Source organism: Papaver somniferum, chromosome 3 (assembly GCF_003573695.1).
Source record: "Papaver somniferum cultivar HN1 chromosome 3, ASM357369v1, whole genome shotgun sequence".
Lineage (NCBI taxonomy): Eukaryota > Viridiplantae > Streptophyta > Magnoliopsida > Ranunculales > Papaveraceae > Papaver > Papaver somniferum.
In genome coordinates, this window is record NC_039360.1 from 19,177,878 (window position 1) to 19,203,203 (window position 25,326).

Below are 25,326 nucleotides of genomic sequence, written 5' to 3' on the forward strand. Positions count from 1 at the left end.
ATATCTAAATAGGTATTCAGATACATGCACTACGCATATAATATTGTTGTATTCAGTAACAGTGAATCTATGATTGGGTAGGTGGGTTCCGATGGTTCTAAAAAATTCTTAACAAAATAGGAATGAAACAGATATATGCACTACGGTTCTCCTTCAATTCCCGAAATTCCCATCTAAAACTGCTTCTTTGTGATGGTGTACAAAAAAGGGGATTTTTTTCGGAAATTAGGTCATTCCTCCAAATATTTTTAAAACATGGTTTTAATGGACGAGTAGATGAAATTGATACCAAAAAAATAATAAGGATGAAATTGAATTTATCCTGACTTAAACTTAAAAAATAGCGAGGTTAAAATCGGATGCATCCCGACACTACACCATATGGGCCAATTTGAGACATATAGATTTTTGGGTTAGAGACACATATAAATATAAAGGTCTTTAGTGCTTCCGCTGTTATAAGAGCCTCAAATTAAATATATGAGTTGCTTTAATTCTGATTTTTCAACTACTCTTATATGTGTCTCGAAATATTACATATATGTCTCGAGATATTATACATAAATTTATAATTTTATAACTTTAGTATATATTTAATTTATTTTTCTTCTCATTATTATTACTTTAAAATTTCTATTTTATTTCCCTCCAAAACCAAACTTTCCCACCAAAAATTCCTCTTCTCACATTAATTTCCCCCTCAATTTTCCATTCACATTTATCTCACACCAAAATTATTTGAATTAAAGTTCAATCATCAATCATTCACTTCCCCCCATTTGTTTCTAGTTTTCCACCATTTATATCCAATTCCCACCTACTATTAAGACCAAAACAAAATATCTCCCTACTTAAATATTTTTTAAGACAAAATATCTCCCAACGTTTTTTTCCTTGCATGTTTTCTTCTCTTTTTTCTTCTTCTTTTATCTTCGGTTTCTTCTCTCTACATTTCTTTTCTCTTCCTCTCCTGCTACTAACCAAAAAAAACCCAGAGAGGAACCAAAAATTTAGCGAGAAATTGAGAGACATCCAAGATCAACTACTCTAGATTGATTGAAACTAGAAATTGATTTAGAGTTTGTAAACCTAAAGTGATTGAAACTCACTTTACAGAAGTACAGAGAAAAAAACTTAACTCTTAGAAGAAGAAGATTGAATTCTTGGAATTAATTTCCTAGAAGTTCTATAAGGTATTAAAAACCCCAATTAGAGAAATCAAAATAACTTTGATTTGTTGACCCTATTTTTTTTTCCTTTTGAAATAAGTAAAACCCTAGAAATTTGATTTCTTTTTTATTTGTGTTTGACACTTTCAGAAGAAGATTGAAGTACAAATATTTGAAGATTCAGGTATAATTTCTAAATCTAGTACTTGTTTGTTTCTCCCTCTATACATTTTGGTTCATTGAAGTATAAGTCTGTCAATTTTGCTGGATTATGGTTTTTTTCATGAAGGTTGTTGTCTCATGTGTTGCTGTATCATGTTAGAGGATTGTTATATCATGTTTAGCTGGGTATTTGTTTTGATTTTCTTTTCATGAAGTGATTTCTATTTGTTGTTTTCTTATTTGGTTTTTCACTGTGGAGTATATTTATAAGCAGATTTGATGCATAAGTTCATGTTAGCTTACCCATACATGCATCTTAGAATCTCAATTAGATAGACTTCGGTACCACTAAATGATTCAGTTCGTATTTTGTATGCAAATTGGGTAAACAGAATTTGTTATCTGAATGAGAAAGTGAGTTTAATTTAGTGATCATAAAAGTTTAATAGATGAAATGATGTCACCAAGCATTGAATTTGTGCAATGGGTACTGAAGAAAAAGTTGATTCAGTTGCATAGATCTCTTTTCGTTTTTCGCCTAAATAATATTCACTCACACGTAAAAAATAATGTCGACAGCATCACCAGTTGTTCCTTGATTCCAATCAGCGTAAGCTAACACAGAAAGGATGTTTTCTTATTTGCTGGGTATGTGTGTTTTGGTGGTCATTGTAACATTTTTGTTTTCGTGTTCTGTTATCATTTTGTTCATTTAAATGGCATCTGGATGAGCATGTGTTATTCGTGTACTTCGTCATTCATATTCTGATATGATTGTATGGTCTGTATAGACACATCAGCAAGCAACATGAGTTATATGTGTTTGCTTGCCTTATGTACCATCAGTTATTTTGTCGCTCCATGTTGCATGTGATTTTACTTTTAAGTTGTACTCTATTGATCTGTTAGAATGACTTATATGTATGGATATTCAGTTATGTTTCTGGGGTGAGGGGTCATTGATTGACATACTATGTTATGTGTTGTTGTAGAATGGTGCAAGTAGGTGACAAAGGTTGGATGAATGAAGAAGATAGGTTTAGTGATGTCTATAAAAAAGGGGTAGATGATTTTGTAGATTTTGCATATAGCAATAGGATAAAAAGTTCATCATTATGTCCTTGTCCTTGTCGTATATGTCGAAATAAGAACTCTCTGTCTTTTCCCCTAGTGAAGTATCATTTGGAAGTACACTCAATAGAAAAGTCATATGTAATCTGGTCTTTACATGGGGAGAAATCCACCACATTAACACCAGAAGTAGTGCAAGAACACGTAGAGGAAAATGTAGCGGAAAATGTAGATGTTGAAATATCATTTGAGGAACATATAGAAGATAATATTATAGATGAACAATGTGGGTTAGGGGACTTTGTAGACAAGGCATATGGAGTATTTGAAGAGTTAGACAAGGATGTAAATGAAACTGATTTGCTTGACTTAGGGAAGAAATACTACAAGTATAAGGAGTTAGCTAAGGAAAAGATTTATCCAGGTTATGAGGGTGATGAAACAACACTTAATGTAATTGTAGAACTGCAGCATATTAAAAAGATGTTTGGTTGGTCAGGGAACAGTGTTACGTACCTCTTGGGACGACTGAAAAAATGGTTCCCAGAAGGCAACACTTTCCCTGAAAAATACCCAACAATGCAAGCGATGCTGATAGATCTAGGAATGAAGGCTGAGTCCATTCATGATTGTGTTAATCATTGTGTTTTGTTCCGAAAAGAACACAAAAATGCAACTGTGTGTCCCATCTGTAAAAGATCAAGGTTTGTGGTGAAAGAGGGTAAAGATGGACCAATAACTACAAAAGAGCCTCGCAAAGTATTGAGACATTTTCCGCTTTGCAAGAGAATTAAGAGATACTACACAATATCATGGATAACATGCTATATGAAGTAGCATCATGAGGCACATACTTCTTTCGAGCATATGCGTCATCCAGTAGATTCGCTCCAATGGCAGACTATAAAGAAAAAGTGGCCGGAATTTACAGCTGAAGCGCGAAATGTATGTCTTGGTAGGATGAACCTGGCTAAGAAGTGGTACCACCTTCTACTACAGAGAAATGGTTATACGGACATCTAAGACGGGACGGGAGTGTCCATTCTAGTGCAGTTGAAAGCTACGTGAGTTACTAACACCTACTATTTTGGGGCTTTTTGATCTTTATTCTAATATAATGTTGAGAGTATGTGAAAATGCCGAACAAAGTAAGTGAGGTTTATGAAAGGAACAAAGCAAAAGGAAAGCATCCCAGCACTAGTAATTTTATTACAGATGAACTTGAGGAGGTGTTTGGAAAAAAAACAAAATGGTGGTATTCGTGGCTACTCATCTCATATGTCAAAGAAGCAAGTTGAAACGGCAGTAATTGGAGTTGCTGCCCTTCAGCAAAGAGATGACAAAAATGCACTTAAACTAAGCAAAATTGAAGGTGAATTGGGGTCCTTGGGCAGCGCAGTGAAGGTAAATTTTAACTTGTTGTTCGTGAAGTAGCATATCCAACTTCAGCAGTTAATATATAATGATTTTACCTATTCTTGTTATTAGGAGAATTTGAACTGCCTGAAACGCAAGGAACCTACATCATCAGCTCGTGTAGGCACTCCCAGCCCAGAAAAAGGGTCCAATTCTCTCTTTGGTCACCCAAGTGATGATAGCCTGGATCATGCCGATAGTTTAATTAATGAGACTCCTTCCTTGCAAGTTGAAATGCTAGATAATAGAGGAAAAGTTGTTGCATCAGGGTGTATCGTAGGCGGCGATATTTTTCATTCTAGAAAGGTGATGCCAACAGAGAAGAGGGTCCTTATCGAGGAAGTGCATGATCAGTCTGCGTTAGTATGGGATGCACCACAAGGAAATGGATGGGTGCATTTGAGGGACCTAGAAATGCCTGCTTGGGTGATCTGGTCTGCAGATAGGTTGCAACCGATGCCAATCAGGAAGTAATATATTCCTAGTTTGATTTTTTTTTTGTGTTATTTTGCTCAATAGTGATAGGTTCAACACAAGCATAGCAACCCAGTTAGCACTGAACAGTAGTATTTCCTTCTTTCTTTTTTTGTTCTTTTTTGTTATTTCGGCTATATTTGTTACTTTTGTGCAGCAAGGACAGGTTCGACACTAGCACATGGCAAATTCCACTTGTTGCATCTAAGAATTTGCTTGTTAGTGTCCTTTTTGTTTGTTTCCTTAGTTGTATTGTCTAGCACAATGAGGATAGGTTCTTTTGGGGTCTGTAACTGCCTATATTTACTCAATATAATATGTCTTATTAATTTGTCGTTTGACCAAAACCTTTTTAACGCCAATGCTTGCATTGCCAATCCCAAGCCCGGATAAAGGAGGAGGGAAAAGGATTTATTTTTACTCAGTATTAACTACTTTCCTTTGCATCTTTTTTTACTTAATTCAGCTGGTTGGTGGACATTAAGGAGAGCTGCTCACAAGTGGTATTTTTCAGGTACAATTCTATCCTACACTTTTGTTCTTGCAGTCTGATTTCTCCAATTCTATCCTACACAATGGAAGCTATAGTCTTGAACTTTAATTTTCTGTTATAATCAAAGTTGTTTTATGTGTATGGCAGGAACTATATTTGATACATGTAGACGGCGTTTGGTATTCTCATGATATAGTGCACGAGTTGAAATATATGTGTATTGCAGGATGGATGGCTCTGAATGAGATGGTCATGGTTAAGTTTTAATTAATATGTTGGGTGACTGCAGGAATGGATCATATACTGTAAGAAGCTTAAGTTCTTGGAATGACTCTTAGGATCCGATATGCTTGGACAGGTAGTCACTGTTAGAGCTGTTTTGAGTGTTATTACTTTCGTTTCTCATTTATTAATATAAATGATGTTTCTTTTTCAGTCTCGAGGAAGCAGAAGCTCAGTTTTCCTTTGTTGAACTCACAATCATGTGTAAGTTGAAATACTATAATGCTATTGATATGTTTTGGTTCATAGAGGTACCAAATTGGTAATGTTGCAATCATTGTTGTTATTGTCATTGTTGTTGGCTTTGGTTTTGAACATTGTTCTGTGTTTGGTGTGTTACGCAGATGACCTGTGAATGAACTTGTTATTGGGTCTATCGCCAAAGAAGTAGTTAGGTAAGAAGTCGGATAACAGTAAATACTTGGCACATGACAGTTGTAAGTTACGTTTTTAAATAGAATTTGAGAGACATTATAGAAGGTGCGTCTACATTTGGTACTTGTCCCGGTCTAATCTTAAACTGATCGACTGAAGATATATATCAAGGTTGTCACTCATGTGTTTACATCTTTTCATTTGATTTTGTTTTCGTCAAGTTACAAACAATATGTAAAGGATATAGGTGTTCTGTTCCCTAGAGCTGGGATTCAACAAGTTGTAGGTAATTCCGTTCTTAATTTCCTGTATAATGTAGATGAAGTCCTGTGATATTAGGTTCAACAAGTTTAAAAGAATACGTGTACCAAAATATGCTCAACTTTGATCCAACATTGTAGAGAGAGACTTGCAATTATAGAAGTAGATATCTTTTGTAGAATTTTGAGTATCTTACATATATATAATTGATGTGATAAATTGTGCTCTAATATTTTGATGGAATATGAAATGGCTGGATAGGCGCTTGTATCCAGGTGCAGAAAATGAAATGTGCAGGTGCAGGAATTTTAATCTTAGGAATTCGAAACTGAAAATTAGTACTTCTTTTAAAAGCTAATTTAATTTTGAGACGCATATAAGTGTACAAAACAAAAATCTATAAGTGGCAAAATATTTTGATACAGATATCTAGGTGTTGCCTTTGAAACTAAGGCTACACGAATAAAAGTCTCTTAATTAATTAATCTGCCACAATAAAAAAGTGTTGCTAACTAATTTAAGAGACGATTAATATGCGCGCTGTATTTAATTAAGAGACAGTTTAAGTGTCTCTTTAAGTGTCTCAAACCATTCCGGACGGACAATTTGTGACACTTATATGTGTCTTTTAAGTTCATAACAACGGAAATAAATGTCTCAAAACCTGCAATGTAAATTAAAAATAAGAAAAAGTATTTGAAAATGGTAGGATGAAACTGTTTAAATTCTGGCTATTTTTACATCTTTGTCCATTTAAACAGTATCAAATTTTACATGTCTTTTTCACCCAGAAATTGTCGTTATTGGGCTAATTGACCAATTTTGTGATTTTTTTAGTGCAAGGCAATATCTTGTAGTAAATGCGGAGAGATTTTTCTTTTTTCCTATAGTAATTTTTCAACAAAATTAAATTGTCGACAAAATTTGGCAACCATAAGCAGTAATTTTTGAAGTTAGAAGTAAAACGAAAAAATTGTTTCACAAAAATAATTTGGTTGCTAAACTAATTTCGGACTTTTTCATAATGTATCCAAACAGTGGGTCATACATGAAATAAAAGGCAGGCAGTTTTCCCTTATGGGCCAGTTATGCATGAATATAAGGTCAGTTACCAGATCAATCCCCTTGGCCCAACATCTACAAAATAATGCATGAATGCCATGAATTTCAAGAATCATAAAAAAGAAAATAAAAAGGGCAAAAGGAAGCCAAGAATGGCTGAAATCATCTCGTCATGATACTAGTACTGACGTCGTACGGTATTTTTTAGTAAAATCCGTTGAACGAACACAAGCCATTTGGTACCGCCCCATAGTATTTAAGTAAATTTGATAAAGCATTCATGTTTTGAAATGTACACTACTAAAATATCCCCGTCTTGTCTTGTAGAAAAGAATCTTCATTTTTGACTGGTTTATTTAAAAAATAATAATCAGACGCCGGAAACCGTTAAGCTCCATGTGGCACTTGCAAAAGTCTTAAAACCCCTCTTATTTGGGTGGGGATAATTTTATTGGGATCGGTGACTCGACTTATAACTCAACTCATTGTTATGACTAACAATAATAAAACACGTGGCATTTATCTAACCAACAAAATGAAAATTATCAACTCCCAATAAGATCTCTTCTTCAACCTCTAATTATAGAGTGAAAAACCCTAATTTCTGCAACTCCAAAACTTGTTTAGTTTTCACCATTTTCTTCAATTAGCCTTTCAAAACGCTGAATGAATGGTGGATAGAGGTGTGAAAGACTCTCCAACTAGTAGTAGTAGCAGTAGCAGCAAAAACTAATAAAGTGAGAATGAAAAAAAGACTTAATAATTGGTTGTTTTATGTGTGAGCAAAGGAACCATGAGACAAAAGTGTGTTCTTAGCTCTATTCTATGTACAAACATGTTCCCTATAACGGTATAAGAGCATTTATACGATCTACAAAAATTGGAAACTATGTGGAAAATGTTCTTCTAGTGCACCATACATACCTACACCTACTTTAATTTGAATGGTTTGAAGATACTTCCAACCTTGTAAATCCAAGTTGTTGTTGTTACCTTCATAGGAAAGTTGTAATGCTTGTGGAGAAGATGATTACTCTTTTAAAAATTGTGCACTGCACAATCATCTTCGCTTCTCTTCAACCTTAAATTCCAAACTCAGCCCAAGAATACGTAATAATAAACACAATAAGAACATAATTTACTTTATCTGCCAAGAATGTGAAGCTTTTATATAGGCTTCAGATGCTCTTTTCATTGCTGGAAAAGAAAACGTTAGAGATTCTAAAAATGTAATGGCTGCTCTAGTTATATGTGATAAGATTTCATTAGATTGCATGACACACAAAATCTTAAAGATCTAAAATTCAAAAGTCCTAAAATCAATAAAGGGTGCCGACTGAAGAAATTAAAGTGATATATGGGGAGATTACATTGAGTTGGCATTGACATTGAAATATTTTGAATAAAATTTGATGAAATTTAGCTTCGATATAAAAAGATAGAAAAATAAAATAAGATAAATAAAATTCAATAAAACTTCTGAAATGTTGGTTGTGCAAATTTGGAAGATGAACGCTTTACTTGACATTAACGGTAGACCGGAATTTTCTTATCCATTCCTTGCATATTTTTAGAATCAATGATAGGTGGCATGGCCTTATCATGAGTTGCATATCTACCATAACATTCTCTGGAATGATTAATGATCATCATGAAGGCTTTTTTCGCATGTGAAAGAGGCTTTATAGTTTCTTATTAGTGAAGATGGAGAACATACTTCTTGTTGGAAAAAGAATTGTCTGACTCACGCGGGCAAAACAACAATAATTCAGTCGGTTCTTTCACTTATGGCGGTATTTTTTGGACACATCAATAATTCCTAAAACACTTGTCAACAAGATGAACCAGATAATAACGAATTTCTGATGGGGTCACTCTAAAGATAAGAAAAGGATGCATTTTCCACAACGAGAGTAGTTTGTAACTTGTAAGGACAAGGGTACGTGATACGATTTTTAGATCATCAGAAGAAACCAATAAAACTCTCATTGCTAAGTTGGCATAGCGATTCCTTCAACTACATCTAGAATCCCTATGGTGTAAAATTCGGCAAGCTAAGTATTTAAGGGATTCTTCCTTTTGGGTTGCAAAAAAACCATACAAGTTTTCTACTACATGGAACACAATGCTCAGTATAAGACCTCAACTTAAGGATAGTTGTATGTGGCTAGTTGGGACTAGAAACAAAATTAGAGTATGATACGATTCATTAGTACCTTCTCTGTATAGAATTACACCTTTAGATCCTGATAATTCTATAATACAAAACATCACGAGGTTTTGAGCTTTGCAGGGACATATAACATTTTGAAAGACAAATGTAACATCCGACCATCCCAATTTCATGATCTCAACTTAAGACATCTGATGGATATAAGGGTTGTAACCTCTTTTTATTATGAATATACTTTGAGTGGGTTCCTCATAGTCATAATTAGGATCATAAATAAAAACTAATTTAAATTTGAGTTTTTTTTTTATGATTATTATCTTTAATTATCTCATTGTTTGATTCTACATTATATTCTCTATCTATAAATAAAAATAAGGCTTCTCTTAAAAATAACCCATGATTCAATTAACCATAACACATTTTATTTATGATCCATATTTTTTTCTTCAATTTACTAACCATATTCCAAATCATAGCTCACGGTATGTTGATCGAGTTAGTACAAAGGGGAATTCGTAGCTAAGTGAGTTAAATGGAGTAAACTACAACTTCCTCAAAGTTAATTATGTAATTCCTCGATTATTAGTATATTTTGTGGTTTGAGATAATATAATAAGATATCAAAGTCCCTAGCCTGCATAATCCTTTAGATATATAATGATCAACAATATAATTTGTCCAATCGGTTCCAAAGAAGTATAAGTACTTGCAGGAGAAACAACTCTTTGGCCATAACATTGGTCGACATTTTCCATCTTAACGACCTCCACTGACTGTTTACAACAAAGGAAAAAATGTCAAGTACTACTATGCATTAATTGAGCAGCTTGATGGAACCACCATTCGTTGCTTACATTTTAAAAGGAACCAAAATAAAATGAAATTGGGGGACTTTCCTCTTCATGCTCTACTATATGAGATAGTGGAAGAATAACCTAGCTCCCAAACCGCCAAATTGAGCCACTAGTATGCTTAATGGACTAGTTTTGACAAAAAAAGCTAAGTAAGCATCTTATGTTCTTATTTTTCAATTAAATGTTTCTAAATTATTATTAATCACAATGGTGTTGAATAAATGTAAACGTTAATGATTCGAAAAGTCTGGATGTTTTGCTTGAGTCTATACTTTTAAGACCATGATATAATCCCGTGAATAGTGGGCAGAGATGATAATATTCCTGAACCAATGCTAGAGGCGAGAAATCATGGAAGAATCCAATAACAGATCGATGCTATGTTATTATACTTATTACTTGCATTAACATCATGTATTAAAAACACATAAACATAAGTAAATCAAAGATATTATTAGTTTCAATAGGTTGCACTGAATATATATTGTATGAGGTTGTTTTTCGATCACTTATATCCAAGTATATCATTGGTTTATTACCATGTCTTACTAATTAATTCAAATATTTATTTATTTTTGGTAGAGTGAGAATAATGTATAACACCTACAAGAAACAGCAAAAAGAAAGCAAGTCTACATCAAATGAAATAATGCATCCAATTGCGGATGGAGCTTCAAAATACAATGTGTCAAATTGCCATTGGGATAACAAGAGATTTAGCTTCAATATATACTAGGATCATCATCAAGTCTATAAAAGTAACCCTTGTCATAAATCCGAGCATTTTGTTCTCTACAGAGAACCTACAACATATCAACATGTATGAGGCTCCAAAGTACTATCTTAGTGGTAATCATTGTTTTCCCGACATTTAGCAATATCATAAAAACTCAAATTAAAATACTGGAAAAAAAATCATGTTCCGAAATCGCAAAAAACCCATACAATATGACAAAATAGATATGGACGAAGAATTAATAGATGTTAAAATCATACCCGAAATTAATGATTCTTTTATAAAAATCTCAGAAGAGTTGAAAGAGATGTGGGATGAGTTGAGAGTAATGAAAGATACCAACAAGAGAAATGAGTTGAAAGAGATGAATGAGATCAGTTGAGAAGGAGACCTAGGGTTTGGTTCCTCAATTTCCCATCTCTACGCCCGATGGAAGAAACGAAGAAAAAAAAAGTTTGAGGGAATTTCCAAACATGACTATATTGGGTCCGATTCGACGACTTGGTTTGAGCCAGAGGTCGCGTGAGGGCTTGAGGAAGGAAAAAAAAAGTCTAATATTTGACTCTGATCGAATCAGATACAAATCACAAGTCAAGTGCACACAAAGAGGTTGTTAGTTACAAAACTAAAAAAAGAAAATAATATATATCAATGAACATAAAGATCTCAAGTAAAGTTTAGCAGTACCTCAATCTATTACAACCATTTTACATTACTATTGTAGGGAAAAATTCAATGTTCGGTAATAAGGATACCAAATTTCATAAAGACAAAATATTAAGAGATTTCCGCACCCCCACGCAAAATAGTATCCTTCAGTAACGACAATAGAAATTACAAGGTCCAATATCTTGGTGTTGTAATAATGAAAAACTCTTAGCTGATGTTGACCAAAGTGTTTTTCATTTCACCATCTAGGACATGTCACACTTTTTTTCTTTAGGATGGGAAGTGTGGCATGGCTTCTCTTAGCGGAGTCACCTCGAGCCCAAGTATATTGTGATTCAAAAAGTCCAAATGAACCGAGAAAAAAATAACAAAAACCAGCCAGACACAATACATCCCCTGCTAAACTCCCAAGGGACGGGCCCCACCGGGACCACAAATCAAAGAAAAACTGTGTCGGGGCGGGGTTTTTTTTGTTGCTTTTCCAACTTAGAATTGTTGTTTCTGATTTTACTATTACATGTGTACTTTAAGTTCGGTTAAGAAAAATATTCCTAAAAAGTAGGCTTTAAATCCGGTGAACAGAAAAAAAAATCAAGCTTATCAGTTTCAAGCCCCTTCCAAATTCACTCTCTAGTCCCCCTGTTTTTCTCCATTTTGATTAGTTCATACTACATTATTTGAATTTACATCTATGTCTTGGGTCCATTATTACCTTCACTTATCTTTACAAGCATTGACAAAACCTGATTCATCTCAGGCCGATCTTCAGGGGAAGGACAGGTACAAGAGATAGCTAGTTCAAGCAACAATATTAGTTTCTCTTCCCCTCCTTTGGATGATAAGCTCATATCATGATCCACTATTTTAAGAATTCCATCACCTCCATTTGTTAGAGCTCTCTCCACTAACAGCCGCAGAGTAATCGGAAATCCATTCTCTTCTATAGTCCCTGTTGGTCTTTTCGCAGTTAACAACTCCATCAATAATACCCCATAACTGAAAACGTCTGCCTTAGTCGTAATCTTCCTCATATACGCAAACTCTGAAAATATGTTAACATGTTGTGTAAGTGACCGTTAGTATTAATATTAATACTCCCTCCGTCCCGCTATTAAGTGACCTGCTTTATAACTAATTAAACTATTAAAATAAGTTGGAGAGTAAATACCTGGTGCCAAATACCCAACTGTGCCTTGAAATGCAGATGACAAGGAAATCCCACTTTCATTATCGAGATGAACACCTAGAATTCGAGCTGTTCCAAAATCGCTAACATGAGCTTCCCAGTGTTCATCAAAAAGAATATTTGACGGTTTGAGATCGCAGTGCACAATTGGGTCGCCATAACCAGAGTGCAAGTAAGCCATTGCATTGGCAACAGAAATACACACTTTCAGCCGCTCATCAAATGTCCACCTTGACTTGTCTGTGCAATTACCATGGATAACGCTCTCCAAGTTTCCATTTTCCATGTACCGCAGAACCAAAACCTTCAGTTTCCCGCTCTCCCATGCAAAACCAAGTATCTTAACCAGATTTTTGTGCCTCAAATGGCTCAAGGTCTTCAATTCTCTGTCAAAAGACTTGTTTGATTCCTCGGGGAACTGATCTAAATTCAACTTCTTTACTGCTACAAGTGTTTCGCTTTCCAATCTACCCTTGTAAACAGTACTCAAACTGCTTAAGCCAAGCACATTTCCTTCGTTGAAGAAGTCTGTTGCTGATTCTATTTCTTTTCTTTCAAATCTCTTCAGTGAAGCAGGAGTTATAGAGTATTGTCTTTCTGAATCCACATCACCTTTTGGATCTTTTTTCCTAGCATGCCGAAGGAAAATTACAACAATAAGAACCATGAGAAGAAGTACAATTACAGTTCCAAGAACGCCTAGAATCAAGATAGACTTCTTGGATAACCGGCTACGAGAATTTGAGTGGCTTTCGCTGATGCATGAATTCAGAAATTTGGTTCCACAAAGTGACGGGTTACCTTCCAAGCTAGATAAACCAATAGTTCTGAATATTCCTTTTGTTGGAACAGGTCCTTCAAACTGATTAAATGAAAGGTTGAGATGTTTAAGGGTGAAAAGGTTTGTAAAACTCTCAGGGACGGCGCCGCTAAAATTGTTTACAGATAGATCAAGGCTGCTGATGTGTTTCAGATTTGTAAACTTTTCCTCGAGCGTACCATTCAATGTGTTCCTTGAAAGATTCAAGCTCAATAAAGAGTACATTTGGGAAAAAATCTTGTCAGGAATTTTACCAGTAAGGGTGTTTCCCGAAATGTCAAGCAGTAACAAGTTCTTGCAGCCTCCAAGTGTCACAGGAATGCTTCCTGACAGATTATTGCTAGACAAATCAATGGCCTGCACCATTTCCAACTCACCGAGCTCTTCTGGGATCCTCCCTGACAAGAAATTGCCTGAAAAGTTTACGAGTATCTGCAACTCTTTCATACCATTAACCACATTTCCAGGGATAGCTCCTGTGAGGTTATTGCGAGAAAGATCCAGTACTGAAAGTCTGTTAAGAAAGCGTAAGCTTCTTGGTATGGACCCTTGAAAGTTATTGCCGTGCAAATCCAAGTAAGTAAGCTTATCCAGTTTAGAAAACAAGTCCGGAATAGGACCACCGAATCTATTTTTCTGCAACTTCAGTTCAGCAAGATTTTTAAGTTCAAATATCTCTGCTGGGATTGTGCCTTCTAGAATGTTCTCAGGTAAGGAGAGCCCTTGAAGGAATGAAAGCTTCGATAACGCAGAAGGTATCGTACCTGAAAAGTGATTTCTGCCTAATTCAAGAGAAAGCAATTGGGTTAACTTCCCAATTTCTGGAGGAATCGGTCCAGATAAAGAATTTGTATGGATTTGCAGAATGTTGAGTTTAGAGAGTTTGCCAATGCTCGATGACAATGACCCAGTAAAACGATTTACTGCCAATGACAAAGTTACAAGATTTGTGCAGTTAAATATGTCTTCAGGAATTTCACCAGACATTTTGTTGTTATTGACGGATAAGAAGGAGAGATTCTGCATATTCCCCATAACGGAAGGAATGGGCCCAGTTAATCTATTCACAGCTAAGCTTATTCGGAGAAGAAGTGAACAGTTAGAGATGCTGGATGGTATGGAACCACTCAGGAGATTGCTGTTAAGAAACAGTGATTCCAGTTTATAAAGCGAGCCAATATCTGACGGGATTTTTCCGCTCAACGCATTCTGGCTCAAAGACAGATACGTTAAATTTTTCAAGTTTGTCAGAGACGACGGAATACTACCGGTTAAATTGTTCAAGTGCAACCTCAGGGACTGTAATGATGTGAGGTAGCCAAGTTGAAAAGGTATTTCTCCGGTGAGCTGATTTTCTGATATAGTTAAGTTTACTAATGAAGTAAGATTGGACAAAGTAGGAGGTATACTTCCCGTTAAACGATTAGTATACATTTTTAAACCCACAAGTTTCTGACAATTGCCTAATTCAGGGGGTATTCTTCCCTCAAATTGGTTACCAAAAATATCAAGCTGCAGTAACTCTGACAAATTTCCGATTTCTGAAGGTATCACTCCTGATAACTGGTTTTCATTCAAATATAAACCTTGCAGAAGTCCCAACTTCCCAATAGAAACAGGTATTGAACCAACCAGAGAATTGTTAAAAAGCTTAAGAACTTGAAGATTGACCAAATTACCAATGCAAGAAGGGATCATACCGGTGAGTTTGTTCTCGTATAAGATAAGCCCAATCAAGGCTGTGCAGCTGCACATGCTATCAGGAATGCTTCCTTCCAAACGGTTGGTTGCGATTCCTAGAATTTGAAGATTCTTTAGTTTACCCAACTCCACAGGAATAACCCCTGACAATAAATTCTCGGCAAGTCCTAACCCAGTAAGCTCCAGGCAGTTCCCTAACTGAGAAGGAATTGAGCCGTTGAACGAATTCGTAGACAAATCAAGAACTTGCAAACTCGATAAGTTCCCAAGGAACGGAGTAATTTCTCCTTGGAGCTCACTTTCATAAAGAGTAATCGAAACAACACGGTTAGTTGCATCATCGCAAACAATACCAGACCAATAACAATGAAGTTTGTCATCAGTCCAGTTAGATAGAACACCCAACGGGTCATGTCTGATTGCACCTTTGAATGCTTTCAAAGCTTGAATCTCATCTGAAATCGAACATTGAGATAAAACTATTGAGAAAAGATAAGAAAAAAATAAGATGAACTTGAAAGAGATGATAATATCATTCCTGAATCCCATTTCTGGTTTTTGAGCTCAGTCCTGATGAGAAAAAAAACTAAACTAAGTTGAATCCCTTGTAAAGAGATAGAATCAAATTCAACATAAGAATCTATTGCAGCATTGATTTGTTTGACTCTCTTTCCCAGTTATCCACTTCACACTGCACTCATATGGTAACAAGAGTAGTATGGGTTTATGGGATAGCTTCAGTTCACCAACACGGCAACTAACTAGTGTGAAAGGTTCAAAGCTATTGGGTTTGTCATTTGTGCATTATACAACTCTCTAGAAGATATGTGCAAGTGGAGCAAGTTGTAGTAAATGCAACCAGCCTAATATGGGAGGTCATGTTGTTAACGTTTTTCACACAAATTAAAGATGGTAAAATGCTGAAACTGAAGTTTGGACCACTAGTTGGATTGCCAAGTCGTAGTTCCGTACCTGGTTTTCACTTTGAACTCATTATGACTGAAGTACGATGAGACTTTTGAATTATGCAATCATGGTAAGTATTATAGTCAAATTTGATGGACTAAATAGATTCTAGTTTTAAGGATAAGAAGGAATGGCGTGTTTCTTTCACCAAGTTTTGTATTGTGGGGACGTTGTGCAGTACAACTTGTGATTAGTTCATGGAATGTCGGTCTTTTTATGTCGACAAGCAAATTCTATTTCAACTTAAGTTGAGTGCACGTGCGTTGTACGTCGGTGAACAACAACTCTTTTTTTTCGCAAGTATTCTGTATTTTCGATTTCCAAACACTCAAATCAACCAAGTACAACTAAAAAGAATAATTATTGGATCACTATTTTACGATACATAGCAACTTGAGCACGATACTTATACACTCCCTCGCTGCGTTAGCCACATTTTGATCTATATATATGTACCCCAATAGATGTGAAAGCAAAGCCATGGTTATATAACCAGAAATTTTTGCCCAAAATGAACTCATTTTTCTGATTGTGTTGTACATAGTTCAATTAGCTCTGGAGGTACAGACAATTCTAGCAACTAAACTCTTCCATTCAAACAACAGAACATTTTAGTTGCATGAGGAAACAATTTGGCACAACAATAGTCACATGAGCTAATGTTAGTCAATTGCAGGCGTTGAAGCGAATGCAAGTCCACAAAACTCCTTGCAAAATTACAAAAAAAAACCTGTTAGGCAACTGAGTTCTCGTTTTTCTGTTGTTATTTCTATGACCTACACAATCAGATAGCAATAAGCATAAGAGTTCAGTAACATAAATAGATATTTGGGTTTATCATGGGGCAATAACAAAGTAATGAGTAATAATCGTCCTATGTGGGAGAAGCTTATGGACTTTAGAAATCACAATCAGCAGCAGCAATGTCATGTGGCAGCATCAATATCACCACAGTAATGATACAAACCATAGGTGTTTGGCTTTATCATGCGAATTGGGCAGATTAAGCAGAGGATATATCTATCCATATACATAACAAAGATGGATAAAATGACAAACTCAAGCCTCATATATGAATTGGCGGTTCTGCAGTCCATGGAACACGTGATCAAACTAATAGACAGTTATGCACTTCCTAATTTTATTGGACTGTATAGTGTAATAGTAAACGTCTTTATGAACAAAAAAGAAAATTTCAAGAGTACATCCAATCATAAGTAGTGGACGCTACTTGAAACTGGCCTTACCTCCCTGCATAGTTGTGTCCTCTTGGCGATTCTCATCAGGCACGTCCGCTTGTCCGTTATTTTCAAGCTCATTCTCATCTTCAAAAGTTGTCTACGTAGGAGCTGCAGTTTTGAAGATATAATGTATTATCTGGGGAGTCTCTGAATTATATGTTCCATGCACCAAAAAAATAGTTACCTTCGTACATACAATTTACCTCAGTGTTGAGGGCACAATTTCCATACAGCATGCAGTGGTATTCATTGCCATATGTCAAAAAGCGACCAATAATTCGCCCAACTTCTTCCTGCACATAGGAAACTAAGATGTATATTGTATATATGCATCGAGGATAATGTGAGCGCAAGCATCTTTACATTCTTAAAATGTAGATAAACTGTTCACCTAATGAACAATGATATTTGATCTGAGAAATGAAGGCCACCAATAGATCCTAACTACATCGCTCATAGACCTCCACACTGCCTTCCACATCCCACCCCCTAATTAATCCTTGATCTCTTTAAATGGTCTCATATAACTGATCCAAATAACATCTGTTTGGTCTGTAAACTCTGTACTCATAACTAATCACATATAGCATCCTTCAATTCAGACACACAAAATTAGATCACGGCTACGTTTGATGATGAACTGAAAATGAGTTTACCCAATAATGTTCATAGTTATTAATTTGGGAAATAATTTATCCAAGAATCAATCACACTGAATATAAATCGAAGTATACTCTTTAATTTCGATCATTATCGAAATTAATTCATATTGTTAATAAATCAGAGAGAATCATTTCTTCTCTTTGTATGAAATTATAAAAATAACAAATTTTAAAAATCCAAACACAGATTTTACCTGAAATTGATAAAGAACCGAATCACATTCGTATTCTTTGACAATGGAGATGATTGGAACCTTTTTTTGTGTGTGGGGGACATAATTTTAGTTTGATCCATCCAAATAAATTTTGTATTCTGATTTGATTCACTAGAGGAAATTTTGATTCTGATAATATTCATCTCACATAATTTATGTAAATACATGACCCAATCATCAAATGATCATAATTTATCCTGGTGTTGCTGGTGGTGGAGGGGGTGATGGATGCTGGTGATGAATAGCGGTGGGGGTGATGGTGGTGATGGTAACGATGGTGGTCATGAAACAGAAAGAGCAGAACAGAAGAGATGCGTTTTAGGAAGACAGAAAAGATGGAGGGGCATTTTCGGAAAGTAACGAAAAAAAATCCACACGGAATTTGTGACAGAAATTTTTTATGAGATATTCCATTATCTAACGGTGCTGGTTTTGTTGTTAGGAGATCGAACCGCTGATATTAGTTATCTCTTTGACTTTTGATTAGTCTCGCTCTCATTAAAGGGGGAGGAGATGTAAGAAAGATAATTATTTTTACACCAAAACAAGATATTACAGTCGATACAGTATTTGAATATCGTTTATATGTCTGATTAATGCTGCTATCGATATTTCAATCCTTGAGACATAGACAGAGGACAATGGTGGTCAAGACATTACAGTCAGCTTACATTCTATCATGAGTTGTGCACTACGATTTCAAGTGTGTCTGTAACTCTGTATTATTTTGCGCCAGATGCCTATTGGACTCATGATAGCAATTGTCAGAGGTAAAAAATGATGCAAAATTATAAATTCCTCGAATGTACTCTAATAATATAAGTAACTGCGTAGAGCTTTTTCAATTTTTTTTTTTTTTTGATTGATAAAGAAAAATACATTCGATAAAAAGAAATAATGAGGGGTACAAAAATAACACCAAACAGAAAACGTATAAGAAAATGAAACAAAAAAAATGTACAAAGATGCAAAACTAATTTAACAAATAACAAGGCTAAGCAAAAAAATGTTCCAGTTGACCATCACTTGTTTGTAAACGTAACATCCGAAATTCTTTAAAAGCGATAGCCAACGAGAACAGAACATAGTGTACGTACATTGTCAATCAGCTGTGCCATGGATGAGTCTTGTTGTAAAACACTCTCGCATTTTCTTCTTCCCAGCTCATCAGCGTATTGACAAAATCATTTTATCCATTTTCACATATCCCTATCATTAATAGTTGTTGTTTTTTTTCCTAGAGATCAGGTGTCTATGTCCTTCTCAATTTCTATTTTCTTTTCATTTTTCAGTAAGTTGATTAACTTCTCGGAAGAAAATAAATTGAGCCAAGGGGTTTGTCACTTGTGAATCATTCAACTCTGTAATGTTGGTGCAAGTGAAATTAATGGCATCAACCTACTCTAGGACTGTACTATTGTCAACATTTTTCACGAAAATTAAAAGATGCTGAAACTGAAGTTCGGACCACTGTAGTTTGGCTAGGAATTGGACTGCGGATTAGTCGTCGTTCCGTTACCTGGTTTGCACTTTGAACTGATTGTGACTCAAGTACGGTGAACATACAGAGTAAAAGAAAAGACGAACAAAAAAGTGAGACTTTTGAATTATGCAATCAAGCATAGTAAGTATTTTAGTCAAATTTGATGGACAATAGGTAGATTTTGGTTGTAACTTGTAAGGATAAGAAGTAATGGCGTGGCGCGTTTCTTTCACTAATTTTTGTGTTGTGGAAACTTGTGCTTAGTTCATCATGGAATGGACAATATCCTCAAGTTTTATTCATACTAGTATATACAGTGGAATCACCCTAATGCTGACGATTGGTTCCATAAACTTCCATTGGCTCGTGTGATATTAAATTAAAAATGATAATGAAATGTTATGTAGACACTCGTTACAGGGTGTGCACAAAAAATCGAATTACAATGGGGTGCTAATGATCAACAGGCGTATCTTTATTCCAACGTTTAATGCTGTATTTTTCCACCAAATGACTTTCCAAGTATGTGTATCTCTGTTACGATAAATATTAGTCGATACAATGTATTTGAGTATCGTTTAGTGCGGTAAAACAATCTAACCTAGTTATGAACACAATCACACAAGTAAACTAATCTGTATTCGTGCAGGTTTACATCAAAAAATAATGGAAAGGGATTTTGATACAAATTTTGGAAGCATAAGAATAAACTTTTGTAAAAAGTGCATCAGATTACTAGTACCAAGCAAAAACCACCTTTTAATCACATGGCATTTGGTAACAACTGTAAAAAAGAAAAAATAATTTGGTAATCCAATTTTCATTAATGGAAATCATGATTACATGGATCTCAAGTACATCAAATTGAAAAAGTAACAAGAAACAACACGTTTGTAGCGGTACGTGATTGAAAATTCCGACAAAGAAAAGAAAAGGAATTCCAAATACCAACCTAATGCAAGAATGCAAGAACCGATTGAATCGGAGAGAAGATGGTCTCCATGATATTTAAAGACCATTTGATAAATCGTCTTCCTGATGAAGTGATGCTCCAATGGTATTGGAATAATCTGCAAATTTGTTGACCGGAGAATCGAGAGTAACTTGAATCCCGCGATGGACTTGAACAAACATATAAACAAGATCAAGTAACCATTAAAATAAAGATAATCACCATGAAGATGAAGACAAAAATCGCCATGAAGGTGAAGAAAAGAAACATAATAGGAAAAAAATCCTTTTATTATAAAACTAATACACAAAAGAAAACTAAAATTCTTGCTCAGATCTAGCTCCAAATGGACTAGATCTGAGCAAGAAGAAGAAATTGGGGGTGGGGGGTTCTCAAGAGTGGTGGAGAGAGGGTACAACTGTAAAATTTTGTAACTACTGTAGCAGCAGTCCAATTTTTTGATTCTTCACGAAGGCAGACTTTCACCTGCGCCAACGGTTTTCAAAGAACGACATGTTGGTCACTTATTGCAAGGATGCTAATGGGGAATGCCAGGTTAGTGGGGGAGTACCAAGCCGAGACAAAACCTATTTTGTCCTATATAAAAATTTGTTTTTTCTTATCTTGATTTTGGTACACCCCCACCTAATCTGATACCCCTATTAGCAATCTTGACTTATTGCCCTACCGTATAGGCAACCTAACAGAGTACCGCATGTGAAGAGTTTCTCTTCCCTTACCACCACGTCAAAAAAATTGTTTTATCCAAGAACTTTTTTTTTGATCAGAAGAGAAGAATTTATTAGAAAGAAGTACAAGAGAATTACAGTCTACCAGAGGTAGAGAAAGAGAAACTGAAAGCAAAAAGTTACATACAAATAGCATCCTCGTTATTGAGAATTGAACTTGAAAAGTTCAAATGCACTCTCCTACCCGCAGCACTAGCCCAGGCTAAAATCTGAGATTTCACCTTCATTTCTAAGTCTTAATCAGTCTTGAAAGGTGTGCTTTTTTTCAAAAATTCTGCAATTTCTTTCATTCCATAAAGTGGAGATAATAGCAGCAGAGATTAAACTTGAGAAGTGGTTATGGTGCCAAATATGAGCTAACATAGAAATATTTGAAGGCAAAACCCAGGACCAACAAGTACTAGGTAATACCATCGACCAAACTTTATAACCATCGACCAAACTTTATGCAACTTTGCAATGAAGGAAAAGATGTTCTTGTGTCTCTAAATCATCACCACACAGTATGCAACAGTTATGGATCTCAATCCTTTTTTTGTAGGTTATCAATAGTATTCAACTTGCCATGCACCAAACACCAAACAAGGAAGTTTATTTTTGGTAGAACAACTGGCTTCCAAATGAATGGATGAGGGAAGTTAAGAACACCAGTTTCAGATATGAGCTTAGAATATAAAGACTTGACTATGAAGATACCTGGGGGATGTAATGACCATCTTCTTGTATATATCAGGAAAATTGTCTAGAACATGAGGGGAATCACCAATGACATGAGGGGAATCACCAATGATCGGCAATAACTCAGCCAACATATTAGTTTCAACTCCAGTGAAGGATCTCTTGAAGTTAACTTCCATCCATCAAGAGTAACCATATATGCCATTCTTATGTTTTTCTCTCTAGATAACTTATAGAGGTAAGGGAAAAGATTAGCAAGTGAAGCATCTCCAATCCATGTATCGTTCCAGAAAGATATACTTTTGACAGAATGGAGAAACTAGAATACCGCTGCCACGGTGGGGAGGGACGACCGAACAAAAGACAAATAAGACAAAGTGAAAAAGTGAAAGTACCAATTTTCCTGAAACGGAGGGAGTACATCGTTTTATTAGTTGCAACGGAAATTTAGTTGATGCATGAAGCAAGATATAGCTGCATAATGTGTTATCCATCTTTTGTGGTGGCTTTCATAATGGATATGTATTCAATTTTCAAAAATTGTGCCTAAAATGATAAACACCTCCGAATTTTTCGTAAAAACTTTAAATTTGATATTGTTGTTTGTACTCATTGTGTAGATCTTTTAAAAGCTTTCCAACGAGATAAAATTTGTAAAATTCCAACGCACGGTTTTAGATATGTTGTATTCTAGTATGCTTGCAAGAAAAAGAGGATACATGAGGCAAAATAGGACACATAGGAAATTATTTGAAAAGGCTTCACCAAAAAAGCCTCACCAAATCCAGCTATTTTTATCAAATTAGACATTGTGTTAGGTTTCATTTTACAAAAAAAGTGTTCAAATAAGGGACTTCCTCCCTTCAGGCCCTTCGGGCTTCCGGTCGGTTGGCCCAATAATGTTGAATTGTTACTTACAAGATGAGCAGAATCAGAAAAAAATTTCCAACATGACACTCCATGCGAACCTGTAGGTTTACCTGGAATCCAGCATGAAAACTCATCCCCATATTTATCCACGATGATTTTGTACCATAATTTATTCTTCTCCGTACCAAATCTCCAACATCATTTGGCAAGCGTACAAGAATTCATCAATTTTAGGTTGCAGACACCCAGCCCACCATGTTCTTTGTCAGCTTGCACCAAACTCCAATTAATAAGGTGAGAAGTATTAGATCCAGTAGCATTGTGTTTCCAAAGGAAATTTCTCATCTTTTTTTCCAATATCTTGACGATAGAAGCAGGAGCTTTAAACAAAGAAAAGTAATATAGATAAAATACACTTCAGTAAGGCAAGTTTGCCACCTTTTGAAAGTGAAATCTACCTCCAAAAAGAGCATCAAACTTTTCTATTATTGGATTCCAAATTAGCTTGGAGGTTGCATTGGCACCAAGTGGCATTTCCAAATACATAAATGAAAGATTATCAGTCGCACAACCAAATTCAGCAGCATAAGTTGCAATTTCTGGTACATTTTCGATTGCAATCAATCTGGTTTTAGTACATTTTCGATTATCAGTCGCACAACCAAATTCAGCAGCATAAGTTGCAATTTACCTCGAGGCCTGCAATGTACTCAGAGCACTAAAGAGCTAAGAATAAATTATGTAATTCTTCCTTTTTTTCATCCAAGGATTTTCTCGGTTCCAATGATGTATATTAAATTAATATAACCATTTTCCAAAGAAGAAGATGACTTTCTTTTTAAAAGAAAAGAAAATAAGGAGTCATTGATTTCGGTATGTTTGAAAGCCATAATCATATGGGACAGACATGCTTCAAAAGAAAAAATGGAACAAAAAAAGATCCACATCTGAGGCCATGGAAATAGATCCGATGGAAATATTTATACATGGTCACTAGTAGACTCACTACCGTTAAGCTCTTTCCTCAAATTAAAAGGGGGAGATAACCAAAGAAAATGAAGTGCATTTATTGTGCATGCTGGTCACTTCTCTAGCGTGAGATGATTTCATTTATTGAACACGGATTGGTCCTTATTTTACCTGGCTAAATTGGGGCGTATGCCATTTATTTGGGACGAGTTGTAGTCTCGTAAGAGTTTACATAGAGATCTACTCACAAAATCTACACAAAAACTTCTAAAACCATCAATCCTCGTCGGAGGAATCCGAGTCCGATTCACCAACCATCATCACCTTTTCCTCCAAGTAGCTTACATCAAATATAAATGCTTTCCCCTTTTCCTCCAAGTAGCACGCTTTCACGACTTGGTACTACAAAAACACGACACAATCTTACTTTGTTAGTGGTGTTTAATTGGAAGATCAAACCACATGGATTACATAAAATGAACCACAAAAACAATTACAAATTGTTCAATGGACAAACTAAAGTGGCTAGATTTCAAAATACGATGTTGGATAGCTAAATAAGCAAGTATCGCATTTTCGATGACTTGGTGCCTATCATGGACTTCTTGAACACTTCTTCCATTGGGATTTCCAAAATATTTCCTATATTTTTTATGCACATTTGCCCAAAAGGTTTCGACATCTACCATCATGGAGGACTGATTTTTGATTCGATTTTCGGCGTACCATGCTTTGGTGATTGCCAAATCTTCGGCAGAGTCAAACGATGCCATTGTGGAGGTATGAAATGAGTAGTTATGGAGTATATGGAGTGAGAGGGAATAGAATGAACAATTTTGGGACAAATGGGGTCCAAAGATGAGGTCTCTATATATAGATAAAGTCCTTAACGGCTATTTTTTATTTGAGAAAAGTGAAATAAAATGAAATAATCGGTCTTCTCGAAGGTTTGTAAAATCCGATTGTGTTTTTGTGCCACCAGGAATCGGACTTTCTTGTGACCAACATAAACCGATTAAAAACATGTAAAAAATTTGAATTTTCACTGACACTAATTGGTTTATATAGATGCATATGTGATCCGATTAGCTTGAAAAACATATAGGAAAAACAACATTTCTAAGGCATGAAGAATCGGATTATACTCACCCCACACATAAACTGATTCCTTTATGGACCCTATACAATCGGTTTATGTTGACATATCGAGTAGCCCGATTGTTGGCATGTGTTCAGGCGACAAAATTATTGAGCATGCATAAACTTGTTTGATACACATAATTATAATTAAAACTTTAAGTGCATTAAGTTCAACACCATGATCATCCAAAATATAAACCTTAACCATCCGAAGTCTAAAATTTTAAAAACCAAAAACTTAAACAACCAAGTCTTAATAAACTTAAACAAACAAGTCTTAAAAACTTAAACAACCAAAGTCTTAAAAACTTAAACTAAAATCATGGAGCATCAACATCGGTAGCAGCAACACCTGGAGCATTTACAGAAGCAGCTTCTGCTTCAGCAATGGCTTAAACTTCAACCATTACTTCAAGCATTTCTTCCAAATGTCTGTGGCGATTCCTCTCAGCTGAAATCAAATCTCTCATTCTCCTCACGAACCTGATGACCTCATG

At 35.4% G+C, this 25,326-nt stretch overlaps 2 protein-coding genes across 10 annotated transcripts; one reads left to right on the forward strand and one right to left on the reverse strand.

Annotated features, from left to right (window-relative positions):
* The first annotated feature begins 947 nt into the window (after positions 1-947).
* On the forward strand, positions 948-5,865 carry LOC113355436. Of its 3 annotated transcripts, XM_026598289.1 has the most exons (8): positions 948-1,193; positions 1,320-1,353; positions 2,324-3,806; positions 3,891-4,288; positions 4,759-4,806; positions 5,075-5,143; positions 5,222-5,271; positions 5,412-5,865. In XM_026598289.1, exons 3-6 carry the CDS (start codon positions 3,564-3,566, stop codon positions 5,121-5,123), a joined length of 738 nt encoding a protein of 245 aa, XP_026454074.1. In that variant the 5' UTR covers positions 948-1,193; positions 1,320-1,353; positions 2,324-3,563; the 3' UTR covers positions 5,124-5,143; positions 5,222-5,271; positions 5,412-5,865. The 3 variants fall into 3 exon arrangements, 1 of the variants encoding a protein (XP_026454074.1); XR_003362453.1 differs by lacking the exons at positions 2,324-3,806; positions 3,891-4,288; XR_003362452.1 differs by lacking the exons at positions 2,324-3,806; positions 3,891-4,288 and having other exon boundaries at positions 4,759-4,795.
* A 5,872-nt stretch (positions 5,866-11,737) lies between these two features.
* On the reverse strand, positions 11,738-18,258 carry LOC113355437 (LRR receptor-like serine/threonine-protein kinase FLS2). Of its 7 annotated transcripts, none has more exons than XM_026598293.1 (5): positions 17,968-18,258; positions 17,315-17,404; positions 17,118-17,219; positions 12,366-15,359; positions 11,738-12,239 (listed from the first exon to the last, which is right to left on the reverse strand). In XM_026598293.1, exons 3-5 carry the CDS (start codon positions 17,125-17,127, stop codon positions 11,887-11,889), a joined length of 3,357 nt encoding a protein of 1,118 aa, XP_026454078.1. In that variant the 5' UTR covers positions 17,128-17,219; positions 17,315-17,404; positions 17,968-18,258; the 3' UTR covers positions 11,738-11,886. The 7 variants fall into 7 exon arrangements, 5 of the variants coding, with proteins under 5 accessions (XP_026454078.1, XP_026454076.1, XP_026454075.1 ...); XM_026598291.1 differs by having other exon boundaries at positions 17,315-17,702; XM_026598290.1 differs by having other exon boundaries at positions 17,315-17,751.
* Positions 18,259-25,326: the final 7,068 nt, after the last annotated feature.